The sequence below is a fragment of the Phaenicophaeus curvirostris genome, chromosome 7, assembly GCF_032191515.1.
Source record: "Phaenicophaeus curvirostris isolate KB17595 chromosome 7, BPBGC_Pcur_1.0, whole genome shotgun sequence".
NCBI lineage: Eukaryota > Metazoa > Chordata > Aves > Cuculiformes > Cuculidae > Phaenicophaeus > Phaenicophaeus curvirostris.
This window is the reverse complement of record NC_091398.1, coordinates 19763127-19776697: the sequence shown is the minus strand read 5'-3', so window position 1 is coordinate 19776697 and position 13571 is coordinate 19763127. Positions and strand designations below refer to the sequence as shown.

General features: G+C 39.5%; 1 protein-coding gene across 1 annotated transcript in view; it reads left to right on the top strand.

The window, feature by feature from the left end:
• The window catches only part of RAPGEF4 (Rap guanine nucleotide exchange factor 4), a 153728-nt gene extending 142198 nt beyond the window's left edge, over positions 1-11530 (top strand). The window contains exons 30-31 of the mRNA XM_069861115.1: positions 6517-6571; positions 8642-11530. Coding sequence (XP_069717216.1) covers positions 6517-6571; positions 8642-8769 — 183 coding nt within the window. The 3' untranslated portion in view covers positions 8770-11530. The remainder of the gene's footprint in view (positions 1-6516; positions 6572-8641) is intronic.
• Positions 11531-13571: the final 2041 nt, after the last annotated feature.

Sequence of the window (13571 nt, the reverse complement as noted above, 5' to 3'; positions counted from 1 at the left end):
TTGCTGAAGTTTATGAATAAAAATATCTGAGTATTTGCCACTGGTGATGCCATTTGCCACCAGAGGAGGTGGGTCCCTCTGTCTCTTGTGTAAGCACAGTGATGAAGCTGAGAACAGCCTCTGGCACCACGTCTGCATTCTCACCACAGAGCTCTGATCCCGACAGCTGATGTGCTGCTGACAACTTTATTCCTGTAACAGGCAGCCAAAAGTAGAAGTTTGATCTAGTGACATCTCTTCAGATGAAACAACATCCTTTAAATCTTTAATGTTTTCTGATGTTTCTGTTATTATTTATATTAAACTATGCATCTTAAAAAACACAGGGGCTGTCAGACAGTGTCTGAGCCAGGACTTCCTCCAGTGCCAGAAACAGCAAGGCCTGCTTTCCTAAACATTTGTGTCTCATGGCTGCCTGAGCTCTGCTCAGAGCTTTCTTCGTGGCTGAGGCATGTGTGGTTTCTCCATGGCTGGGGATTTCTGTGTGAACAGGTTTTTGTCATAACATAGGAACTTGCACTACAGACACTTCCCTAAAGAAGAGAGGAGAAGAGGGCACTTACATGACCTTTCTCTTGTCCATAGCCATCTCTTTTCACAGAAAACTGATAGGAGCTTTCTTATGCTTAAAAACTCTTGAGTTCTTTTTTCAAATATGACAAAATTATCTAGAGAAGGAGGGAAAACCAGGCAGATGGTGTTAAGCCACATTAGCCTAGATTTTTTTTTTTTTTTAGCAAGTCAGGCTAAAATGAAAGGAACTGAGTCAATTTTTTCCTGCTACACTTCCCTATAAGTCGATCTTTTCAGAGGTGTAGTGGCAGAACTGTGGTATTGGCAGCAGTGGGAGGACATGACTCTGCAGAGCACTGCTGGACTTTACCTGCTGCTGCCTTTGTAACTGCCTGCTCCTTCTTCCCCTTCCCCATCTCCTGACCCTGATGGATGCCTTTTATTTGGAGGAGGGTGTGAGTAGAAGGGCAGGGACAGCTAGCCCAGAGAAGAAAGTACCATGTGTGTTAGAGCCACAGTAGTGTGTAAAGAGGGAAGCTCGTAAGTGGAGCCATTTGATTTGTACAAGATGTGAGCAAACAATATTGATAGTGTCAGAAATAGGTGTACTCCTTGTATTTGCACTGTACTTGTGCTCTTTACTATGCCATTTATTGCATGAAGCAGTGGGTATGTTTGTGTGTGCAGGAAACAAGCATTTGGCCTTAAAATTCACCCTGTAAGATGTTATTTATACTTTTTCCAGTAAGTAAACAGAATAACTGTGTTACTGGTAGTAGTAGTATAGGCCTTTAGTAAAAGGCTTTGACTTCAACACCAAACAAGACATGGTTTTAGAGAAGTACTGAAGGTCTTTTACTTATCTCACTGTTAGAAGGTGACGGGGACAAGGTACAAGCTGTTTCCACCATGGTGTTGCCTAAATGTGCCTTCTAGGTTGGTGTATACTCCATGACCTTGTGTGGTAAAAACTACCTGCATTTTTTCTCCACTAGTGAATTGACAGTATATGTTATTTGCAGATGTTGCTTAAGATGATCCATCGATGTAAAAACTGAAGACACGCTTGTCATAGAGGAAAAAGGAATGAATAAGCTTGCAAAGATTTTAAAATTCTGTAGCTATAGTTTGGCAGGTTGAGAACATGTTGAGAGCTGCAAGTCGATGAAAGGAAAAATATGGCAGTAGGCAGCAAACAATTAGTTTATGATCTAGAATACACATTTGTCTTTTAGGTCCATTAATGACCTTCTTTTGATGTGAAGAAGAGCCCCCAGAGCTGTCAGTAGTATGAGTTCCTATAAACTCTGTATGATTTAGCAGATACAGGACAACCTACAACCTGCAGTGCAGTACATGGCAATATATAACATTCAAATGACACTGCTTTTATAGCTATATATATAGAAAAAAATTTAAAACCCTTTCCTAGAATTATGTCCTTCCAGGGGAAGAAGAGAGAGGAAAGTGAGGGAAGTACTGAGCATGACTCTCCTTAAGGACAGACAGTATTTCATACTCTTGACCCCTTACTGATTTGCACTTTATTCAAACCTTAGCTGTATAATCCTGCCAGTACAGAATTTTGTGTTCATAGAGGGAAGATGCAATCATTTTGAGAACTTAATCCGTGCTGTTTCTCAAATCATCAGGCAGTCTGAACAAAGATCACTTTCCATGGCACCACCTCCATGTTGCATGACCAAGCATGTCTCACAAATAGGACCTGTAGAGGGAGCAGAAGTCATGAAAGAGCTGTAGAAGTGCTGACCTGCCATGGCAGCACAAGACAGTGCCACCATGCTGGCCACTGATGCTTCTTTTTGTCAAGCTTCTTCACCCTTCAGGTGTGAAATGAGGATTAGAAAATCTGCACATATTGGCTTTTGGGTTTTATGGAGATGAACAAAAGAGAATTCACACTCTGATCCTTATGCAAAAAAAAAGGGAAAACATTTTTCATTTTTGGAACATAAAGATTATGCAAAAAGTGTGTGACTAAAGCCCTTAGTAGTTTTCTATGGCATATATGAATATTTATAACATTTAGAAACCTGGCTTTGGAATGGATTAGAAGATAATGTGTTGGCCTGCTGCCACTACTCCAGACTGCATAAAACTTGAAAGGGTATTGTTGTGTATATATAGCACGCTAGTAGTAGCGGTTGCTTGTTATATTATGCAGTCGGTTCTGTTTCAGAAAGATCCAAATTTAGGTTTGTATGGCTTTTCGGTAATGGTCTTTCTTAGCACAGTGGGTAAACAGAGGTTAATTTTTGCAGGCATTAACTAGAGGTGATCCTCTATTTGAAGAAAAGTTGAAGGAGCTGGCAATTAAACTTCATGTGAACATTTTCTCTGTACATGTTTTTAGTTTTCTTGAATAAAAAAAAGACAACTTATCTACAAGATTCAGGAAGGGAAATTGACTTCCACTTCTTAAGCTGTTTTTCTGTTCAGTTTTTACCCAAACAGGAGCTCTTTTCAGTTATTAGACAGTACAACAGCACTTGGAAAAAAGGAGTTCTTCAGGGACACATAATGCTCCAGAATCTCCCTGCTGGGTTGCAATGCTGTCTTCTGGCCACAGTTTTCCATTTATTTTGCCGTAACACCCACTTCCTCACTCCTTTGTGTTTCATCATTACCAGGCTGCTTCTGAAAGCACAGATTGAATGAGATTATCCTCAGGAATAGGCAAAGTAACTCCTTAAAATTAAGCCTTTCAGCCAACTGAAGGAAGCCAGGCCCTTCAGCCTTTAACCAAAAGTCAGATTAGTTACTTGCCACTTTGGTTTTCCTTGTCTGGAGTAACCCCTATAATAAGAAATTTGGAAGTAGTGAAAACCTTGTAAAAGCCTTCACTACACATATAATTTGCCTTTCAGTACAGTACAGCGTTACAGTACTTTTTATGAATGATATGGGTTTTTTCAGAATAAATTCCCCACATAAAGAAAAATAAAAAGGATTCCACAGAACATGCTTTTTTGATAAATTTAAGTTTTCACATTGGAAGCTTAATAAGAAACTAATCAAACACTGAGCCTACAGTCTAGCTCCAAAGATCATTATGAAATCAAGCTTCAAAACCTGAACATTTACATATTTGAACAGTTAGCATGTATATTAACAGTCCATGTAGAAAGCACATCAAGCAACACTACCTGCCTTCATAAAATAAAGTGTCCTTAGCAAAGCCTCCCTTGATGTTGTGACACTCTTGAAACTTCATCAAGTTAACTGGTCCAGTTCAACTTTATAATCTCTCTTTGAAATAGTTTTTTTTGAAAAGGTATAAAGCAAAGTAGCAGTATCACATAACAGCCAAATATGGATCCATGGAGTTATGAGACATTCATGTTTAAACATACATGTTGTTTTGATTTTCATTTTACTTGGTTAGACTTGAAGAACCAACACTGTAATATGCAGTATGTTCTGTCTTAATCCAGTATTATAATGGGTGCTTATCTTTGAGTATTTTAAGTGGTTCCACTGAAGTCAGTGGGGCTTAGTCACATGGTTAACACTAAGCACATATGAGAATGTTGCAAGGTAAGTGCCTTAGAAAATCTTCCTAGTAGTAATGGCTTCAAGAGGTATGAAAATTAACAGGATAAAACTGATTCTGACTTGAAATCTACTTATTTTCCACATGTAAATACATATTGTTTAGTAGGTATAAGTACACCCATATCCTTTTAGGATCTTTCATTTTAGAATTAAAATATTTTATATCAGTTTCAGAGTGGCTGTATTTAATTTGATTATACGAAGTATAATCCACAAAAATGTAGTACACGATATAGCAGTAGCGCTTTTAATGCTGTCGACAGCCATACCCATTTTTGTATGCTTGACAGTGCATTGAAATGTTTAAGATGATTCAGTATGTGTGTAAGGAATGTTTTACATTGGTGCTTCCCATTTCTGGAATGACAGATTTCACAAATATATTTTTATAATGTAGTTTTCATAGAAAGTTATAATTGTGTATGAATTTTGTGGAGCATATGCCCTAAGTTTTGCTGTTTGCTAGTAAGAAATATATTGTTCCATTGTGTGTGCGTTTATGGCTAGCTTGTTAATCTCATCCAAGAAGGTATGAAGCAGCCCGGTGAGAGTGTGCTGCATTAAGACAGGCAGCTGTGTTGTAATTTGGATGATGTAAAGTGTATAACAAATGTTCGACTCTGATTAGGAATAGCATTTCCCTCCTCTGCTTTTTCTTAATCTAAGGAAAAGAAACTGAAACAAAGTTGTCTTTATAACAGTGATTGAATCAAGCTATTTAGCTAAGGAATTCAGGTTTACTGCTGAATTTTCATTTTATTTGATATTTTGCAGAACAACCAGTTTGGCTCCACATGGGTGTTTGTATTGCCTCTGCAGTGCTAATAACACAAGCCAGTTAGAATTTTGCAGTCCAGGCCTAAACAACAAATATTTTGCTTTATGAATTACCTTCCTTTCTGTTCTCAGAGACTATTGTAAAATAGTATCTCATTTATCAAAGTGCAAAAGGATCTGAACAGGCTGGGTCAATGGGCTGAGGCCAGTGGGCTGAGGTTTAACAAGGCAAAGTGCAGAGTCCTGCACTTGGGACACAACAACCTCGTGCAGCACCGACAGGTTTGGGGAAGAGTGGCTGGAAAGCTTCCTGGCAGAGAAGAACGTGGGAGTGTTGGTTGACAGATGACTGAACATGAGGCAGCAGGACCAGCAGCAGGGTCAGCAGGACCATGGAAGTGATTCGGCCCCTGTACTTGACATTGGTGAGGCCACACATCAAATGCTGTGTTCAGTTTTGGGCCCATCACCACAAGAAAGACATTGAGGTGCTGCAACGTGTTCAGAGAAGAGCAATGAAGCTGGTGAAGGGGCTGGAGAATGTCTTATGAGGAGCTGCTGTGGGAACTGGGGTTGTTTAGCCTAGGGAAGAGGAGGCTGAGGGGAGACCTTATCACTGTCTACAGCTACCTGAAAGGATGTTGTAGAGAGGTGAGTGTTGGTCTTTTTGCCCAAGTGACAGGATGAGAGGGAATGGCCTCAAGCTGTACCAGGGGAGGTTCAGATTGGACATAAGGAAAAGCTTCTTCACTGAAAAGGTTATCAGCCCCATCCCTGCAGGTATTTGAAAGACGGGTAGATGAATTGCTTAGGGATATGATTTAGTAGTATACAGGTACAATTGGACTTTATGATGTCTTTTTCAACCTACGAATTCTATGGTTCTGTGATTAGTATTTCCTTAATTAAGTGAGGGAATTGATGGCTTATTTACTGCAGAGCAAGCATAGCCAAGAAGGGCTGAAATAACTTCTGCTTTTTTTTTTGTGAATTGCCAGTAAAAGCATCCACCAAAAGTGAAGCCACTTTTTATGTTGGGTTAGAGACACTTGTGCAAGCTAATAGGTCTATTTGATGAAACTTGCCTACAAGGCCACAGCTCTAACAGTGGCCTTCTCACCGGTGAATTGAGCATATTTCCAGGGGGAATCAGTAAACATACACCCTCATATGCTCATTTTATACTGGCGATTTCAAGGAGGACTGTATTCTAAACTCAAACGGAAAGCTCTTTAATTGCTGAATATGTCTGGAAAAGGCCTTGCTGTTAGGAACTGATGGCCTTAAACTTAATGTGTATGTACTTCAAGGGTGCTCTACATGGTGCTCCTTTTATTTTTTAATGTGGAAAGATATCAAAAATGCACATTGAAGTGGCTGATTTTCATTCTTAGTTAAGGCCTTTTACAGCATCTAGTGAGGGAAAGGGTTCTCTGAGCACATGTAAATTACATTCACGCTCATTTAAAGCCTGTGTAAATGCAAATCACACCCTACGTATGAGGGTATCAGCATTAAAATTATATTTTCATTCATATGACTGCTTTTATTGGCATATGTCTTTACACTCAGGCACAGTTAGGTGCTTCGTTTAAATGATGATGAAATATAGTGCTTTTTCTCTGATTGCATCCCATCTTTTCTTTCCAGCGCATGATTGCCAACACTGTCAGGACGGTGAAATTCTGCCGAAGCCAATCATTCAGTAAGTGTATTACAGCAACTGCACAGTCAGCATTATCATCAGTAGCTACAGTAATTACAACTAATTCTGTGCATACCAGAACTGAGAAGCTGGTTTCCAGTGATTCTTCCATGTCCGGATCCTTTGATGTTTCACAGGGTGAAATACCCCTCAGGAAGTTCTAATAAGCCCCTTCTCCATCTCTTTCCAAGCATTTGAAGGAGCTAAATATCTGCAAGGTCTCTGCATGTCTGTCAAATTCGAGCTGGGTGAAATTATCCACTGGATAGATAGTGGTTGAAGTAAGGCTAGCAGATGGCAGCACACAGATACATTCAAGATACTTGCTTGGATAAACCCTGTTATTGTAGGAACCCAGTCTAGAAACATGACATTTATAAGTGACATGACTGCATAAGGTGGTGAACTTAAAACCTGTTTGTCATTATAATTACGAGAACTTACATGAGGCCATGTAAGATGACAGAGCTGTGTGGTCAAACAGGCTTGCTCTGTGGGTCTCATCCCATCTAGGTGCACTCAGTCCCAGGGACACTGGCGTTTCCTCAGCACTTCATTCATGTTGCCTCACAGCAGCCTTCCTCTTTCTCAAATAACAAAATAAATAATACATCACAACATGTTTTTATGAAAATAGTTTATTTCCATCTGGATCAAAGCTTAACTCTAGAAGATGAAGATAATGGTCCTTTTTTATTTTCCCTCCCACCATCAAGGTTTTCCTGGCCATGTATGTTTTAGTTTTAATGTATGTATCACTAGCAAGACCTCCACATGTTTAGAATGGAGGTGGATTTTCACTATCCATTATATAAAAAAAAAATCTCCGTCTATAGATATACCATATCTAAGTCCCATGCTTTTTGTGTGTGTACAAGGTCTGACACAAACAAAACAAGACTGTGCCTGTAACTCTTGTTATTTAACAAACTGAGAAAATCAGCTATGATCACCTTCCAGATAGTTTCCTTCTGAGGTGACACACAGCTACATACAGTGCCGGCCAACATTCAGAACAATTCTACCGATCGTTTTCAGAAAGGCTGTTGAGGATCTCCATTGTTTTTGCTTTTACATCCTCTACCAACAAAAACTGGGCTCCTTTGGGCATCAAATTGGTCTTTGGGAAGAAGGAGCCAGGTCTGGCAAATAGGGTGGATGCTCAAGCACAGCAATGTTGTTACGAGCTAAAAACTGCTTCACAGACAAAGCTGGTGCACACCGACATTTTCTGACCAAGGGTGAGAAAATGCCTGTATTTGAACACATGTCCACTCATACCGAGTGATCGAGTTAAATCTCGTCTAACTGTGACAGGTTAGAACATATTCTGTAACCATCTCTTTGTCTCTCCTCTCCCACTTTTGGTTCCCAAGCTATAGGGTTAGTCTCTGCTTTTTTGTTTCGGACCTTGTTTGTCCATTTATATATTGGATATGGTTCAGTATCTTTCTTTTTGAGTTCAAGCCAACAAACACGTATTTCATAAATTGTAAACTGTTCACTGTGAGGATGAAGATACTCAGATTTTTACTCACTGGTACTTCATAATTGTTGGTATAGGTATAACATGGTTATGTTAGTTAATGTAAACAGGTAATAAATTTTGAGGCTTGAATGTGGCAGCCACTAGGCACTAGCAGTACAAATATTTAGTACTAAGCTAGAGGTGGGAATATTTTGTGAAAGAAAGCTTAAATTAATTATACAGTTTTGAATCTGTGTGAAAGCTGCTGGTTCAAAAGCAGATGGGCAGCTTTAAATCATAATAGTTAGCTATATAGTTTATAGCTGTGGACTGGTAAGGTGATGTATAAACCTGTAACCAAGGACCATCAATTTGAGTAAATGTAGCCAAGGACATCAGAGGAAAAGTTAATTTGTGGGGGTAGTAACTAGAAAGATGATCAGATGTGGAGGAAGGGTTTCAAAGAAAGCAATTTCTAAATATTTTCTTTTTAACTCACCAGGACCTGTTGTTTCCTGTGACAGCTTATAAAGAGTTATGCATTCTGTTCAGGCATTTGTGTGTTTAAATGTATCAAACCTACATCATTTCTCTTTCACCAGACCCCGACGCAGCCCTAACTAATAAGAACCATCAGGATGTTCGGAGCTATGTGCGGCAATTAAATGTGATTGACAACCAGAGAACTTTATCACAGATGTCTCACCGACTAGAACCGCGTCGAGCATAAACATTTGAAGCAATCATGAGAAATGATTTTTTATGCTGTTAAGGTCACTTGTTAAGAGCTTCACTTTCTCTGCTACCACACTGCCACTACAAAAATAAGCAAAAATATATTCTAAGGTCTTAGGCAACGCACAATATACAAACCTGTCAGAGAACTTTGGCTGAGTAAGAATTTATGCACTGTAGCTGTATGAGTTGCCACATTCTGAACTGTTAATTCATCTTAAAGTGTAGTAAATGATTTCTCATATGGGTAAAGAAAGGCAAATAATAAAGTAAAATAGTGAAAAATACACAAACAGCTTCTAACAATTTTAAGGGAGGTAGTGTTTTTCTTCCTAATTAAAAATCTGTATTTTATGATTTATTCTCCAGATCAGGACCAAAACTGATCATCAGTTTAACTTGCCCAGCTACTGTTGACCTCAGTGGAGTGTGTATCTAAGTGTCTGATGAAAGAATGTAGATTCAAGAGACATCCAAGGTATAGTTCCATTCAGATAAGACTATCAAATATTTCCAGTTGAAATGGAACAGATACTACGAAAAAATTCTATCTTAATCATACTGCCTACAACTGCAAGCAGTGTGGCATTTCAGAAAACTGACAGGACTGAAAATATTTTGAATGATAAATATATTAATCTGTGTTTACATTTTCCTTCTTTTTTTAAACTACTGATCAGGTTTTTACAAAATTCCATTATGATAGTAAGGTTGTTGAAATCAATAGCATAAAGGTAGCAAATTACCGGTTCAAAAAGAGCACAATATGCACAAATAGATTTCAAAATAATAATTTCCTGGACATTAAAACCTTAAACTTCGGCTATAATTAATTGTGGCTGGTTAACACATATTTTCTGGTCTTAAGCATTTACAAATATTTTAATTTTCAGCCAATTGTTTTGCACTTTCCATAGACTGTAAATAAATGTTAGTTCATTATGTTCTAGACTATTTATTTATGTAATAGTTATTGTGCCAAAATAATTAAGTTTTATTTATTTTGTTTAGCATGTTACGAGAGCGCAGCTTTTGTCTCTATACTTTGTGTGCATTTTAAGTGTAGGAAATATGTGATATATGTTTTCTGTAAATAACACACAGTACCTTATTAAATGTAATTGCCGGAAGGGTTTAGTCGCTGGCCTTATTTGCACTTTAGCTTTGTTCCTGCATAAATACCGATGCTGTTAATTGGCTGATGCAGCAAACTTCGCTTGTCATTTGCTGAGCCTCGAAACCGCAGTTATCCTACCCCCGCTGTGATAAGGATGACCAGTGCAAAGCCAGTCGGATCCATCCCTGCCACAGGGAATGACAGTCTTGCAGTAATGTAACGCTATGGTTTTATTAGCTGGTTTTTTTAAGAGTTTCTAAGGAGGCTCCCTTCCCTCCTGTGTAAAGACAGAAAACATTTCAATTGGCATGTTTAATGAAGAAGGAATGTATTCTTCATGTTAGCTACTGACTGATTTGTCCTGCTCAGTCACTAACGTGAACACTACAATTCACCTTATCCTGGACGGGATTTTACCTCAGGTTGGTTAACTCAAGTTGAGACCTCCGCTAACATGGCATTCGAGAGGCCTCTGGTTTCTGTCTCCTCAGGGAGATCCATCGGGTCCTGCAGCCGTGAGGGAGGAGGTGGTCTGGTGCCTTTTCCCCTCTAAGACTTTTGCTAGCCTGAATCCTCCGTGGGCTGTGGCTGTGATAGTGCTGGGCCTGCGCCGATGGTGGCCAAGTGTTTGCCAAGGGAATGACGATGTTCCCATGGCAAAAGGCTTTCCTGTTGCATTCACGCCGGCTCTGCTCTGCAAAGCTGGATGTCATAAAACTGATTAAGCCTGAAATTACAAGTTACAACCATTATCTCATAATTAAGGTTCAGAGATGACCTCATTGATACAGTCTACATTCTGTCTCGGATGCAGAGTATACTTTTCTTGCCACTGACCAGGACTGTGTGGAGCCAGTATACGTATAAAGATCTTATTTTTGTATCTATAAAAATAATTACATCCTTTTAGTCAAAACATAAATACTGCAAAAGCTAAGAATCACCAGGGAAATGCTGACACATAGAACAACTGTCAGCTCAGTACCTGCATTCTGCAAAGGAAAGAATTACACTGTTAAGAAATATTCTGCAGCATGATGAAATAGTTTATTTTAACTTTGCTGTCTGACTAGAAGTTCAAGATGATTCAGAGGAAAACCAGCTAATAACAGAGACAAATTTGTGTCTTATTATTTCAAGTGAGAAATATTTCTTATTTCCATTTGTACTGCTCTGTGAATATACTTGATATGGCTTTTGAAGATACAGAATCTTCCCAGAAGATAAATATGCAGTAGAATAAACAACAGGGACACAATTAATTCAAAATCTTTTTTATCTTTACAATCAGTTTATAACATTTGTGAGTTCATGAATTATTTTTTTTGTTCCAGATTCGTTCCTGTTGTTTAGACTTTCATTTATTTCTGTGTTAACTGGTTTATAAAGCTGCCAAGTTTCAGCTTGGCTCTGCACATAGACTGATTCTTCATCCTTTTAGTATGTTTTTATCCTCTTGGTTTATTATTTAATTTCTTAGAACCTCTAACTGTTTCACTTATTTGTTGCCAAACAGTCTCTATTGTGTAGATATAAGGCAGTGGTAGAAACAGAGGTTTTATGGCACCTCCATATCAACAAATGAATGCAGTTTACCTACTCAATAAAACAGATATCTGGCATTTTTTAATTTTGCTAGTAAAGGGTGCTGTATAAATATCAGGAGTTGCTATCTCTGTATCTAACTCATTGAAGTGGCTCAGATAGTTGCTATGATGCTGATCATACTCTACATACCTAGAGATTAAATGAACAAAACTACCGTCTGGCTCTAGGATCCATACTGGGCTTCTCTTGCTCCCCATGTTGACTTTACAAGCGGAAGGCAGCTGTCAATATATTGCTGTTGCTATATGAAGTCTAAGCGACTACTGCAATAGCGTCAAGAATGAATGAGCTCAGAAAACACTGAAATGTCAAAAAGCCCATACTGTCTTCACCCTTTGCATGCGGCTGCGAGTCACAATTTGATCCCACTTCAGTGAAGAGACACCCCTTCCCTGCTAACTCTTGGGGCCGGTTTGTGGACCTGGTCTCAGACGCTGTGCCAACTCAGGCAAGCAAAAGAGGGCTGGGTGACCCCCAGCACTGCGCAGCTCAGGCCACGCTGCCTTACTTTTAGCACTCAGTCTGATTTTGGCCCATGTCAACTAACACTGCATGAGAGTGTCCAGCCACTATTTGCAGCAGAGCAGACACCAGGGACCATTTCCAGTGGGAAAGATGGATAAGCCTGTCCAGCCTGTCTCCTTTGCTGCCTCACAGTCCTCCAGCAGGATCAAGGATGCTTTACACAGTTTGGGTACAACAGTTTGAAAAGGCAGGACCCAAAATATTTTCCCAATCAGCAATGAAGTCATGATAGTGCCAGATAAAAGAGTTCAAATGTATTTGCAGGACTGCAGGTGGAGGGTTTGGGGTTTCTCCTCCTAAGGAAAGTGCTGTGAAGGCACACACAGCCTCTGCCAACCAGGTACAAAGAGAAAGACATAGACAAAACCATTCCCTTTTCAAAGAGACATTGAGAAAACAACCTTTTAAATACAGGAAGTTTAAATACAACTTAGAAATCTTACAGAATAAGTTAGAGAGAAATAAAAAGGTTTAAACTGCAGGGGTACCAAAAAGAGATAATGAATTTTGCTAAAAAAGAAAAAAAAATTAACAAAATGTAACGACACAAAATTATAAGCCTAAATTGTTAACATAGCTTCTTAGTAAGGTCAACTGCATAATATACAGTACCTTAACCTCTTCCAGCAATTTTTAAACACCACACAGCTTAAATAGACTACTTCTCAATTCAGCGGTATTTCTTCTGGGAGCTCTGAATGCAAATCAAGAGGTAATAGTGGAAGAAAATTAAAAGATGTGCTATTCTCATTTCATTTTTTGTACTGATAATAAGGAAAGCAGCATAGAGAGTGATATGGCAAAGTGAAACTCTAACTTGAATAGCTTTTCTTTCACTGTTAATCTGAAATGCATTACACCCTGCCTTTTCAAATAATCATAATGTTCTTTACTGTAGCCTGCATTAAAGGTAAGTAGGCACAAGCAGTAGCTGTCACCAGAGGTCAAGGTATTAGCAATCAAAGAAAATAATGACCAGATTAAAAAAGTTATCATTAAAATTGCTAAACCAGAAACTTTTACAGCAGCTTATCTTCACCTTGAGCACAAACAGCCAGTGCAGCCCTGCCTCCAGGGCTGTAGCTGTGCCCAGGGAACCCCTGCCGTGCTTGGATATCTGCCCGCGGCAGTGCTATAGGGCTGACTGGCCCTCAGGAGGGGTGATGCGCAGCGGCCAGAGGGTACCCTCACCTCTCTGACTCTCTCAGGAACAGGCACTGCCTCCCCAAACCAGCTCCTGCAGGACTGGGAGCTCCCTGGCATGACTGGTGGTTCAATCAAGCTCCAGTGTCTCACCATGGTGCAAGGCTGTGGCAAGTGCCACAGGAGCACCCACGGTACAGCCCCCATGCACTTACCTGCACAACGTCCAAGAGCATGTAAGACTGGCCCCTTGCACTGCGTTAGCAATAAAATACAGCGCTCACACAGCACCTAACTAGGGAAATAACTCGTAAATTCACAAAGGAAGGTAATCCAGCCTCAGTCTTGGCAGTTTATGACTTGGGTGATTAGGGGACTACTGCAAAAAGGAAGATTCTTGCAGT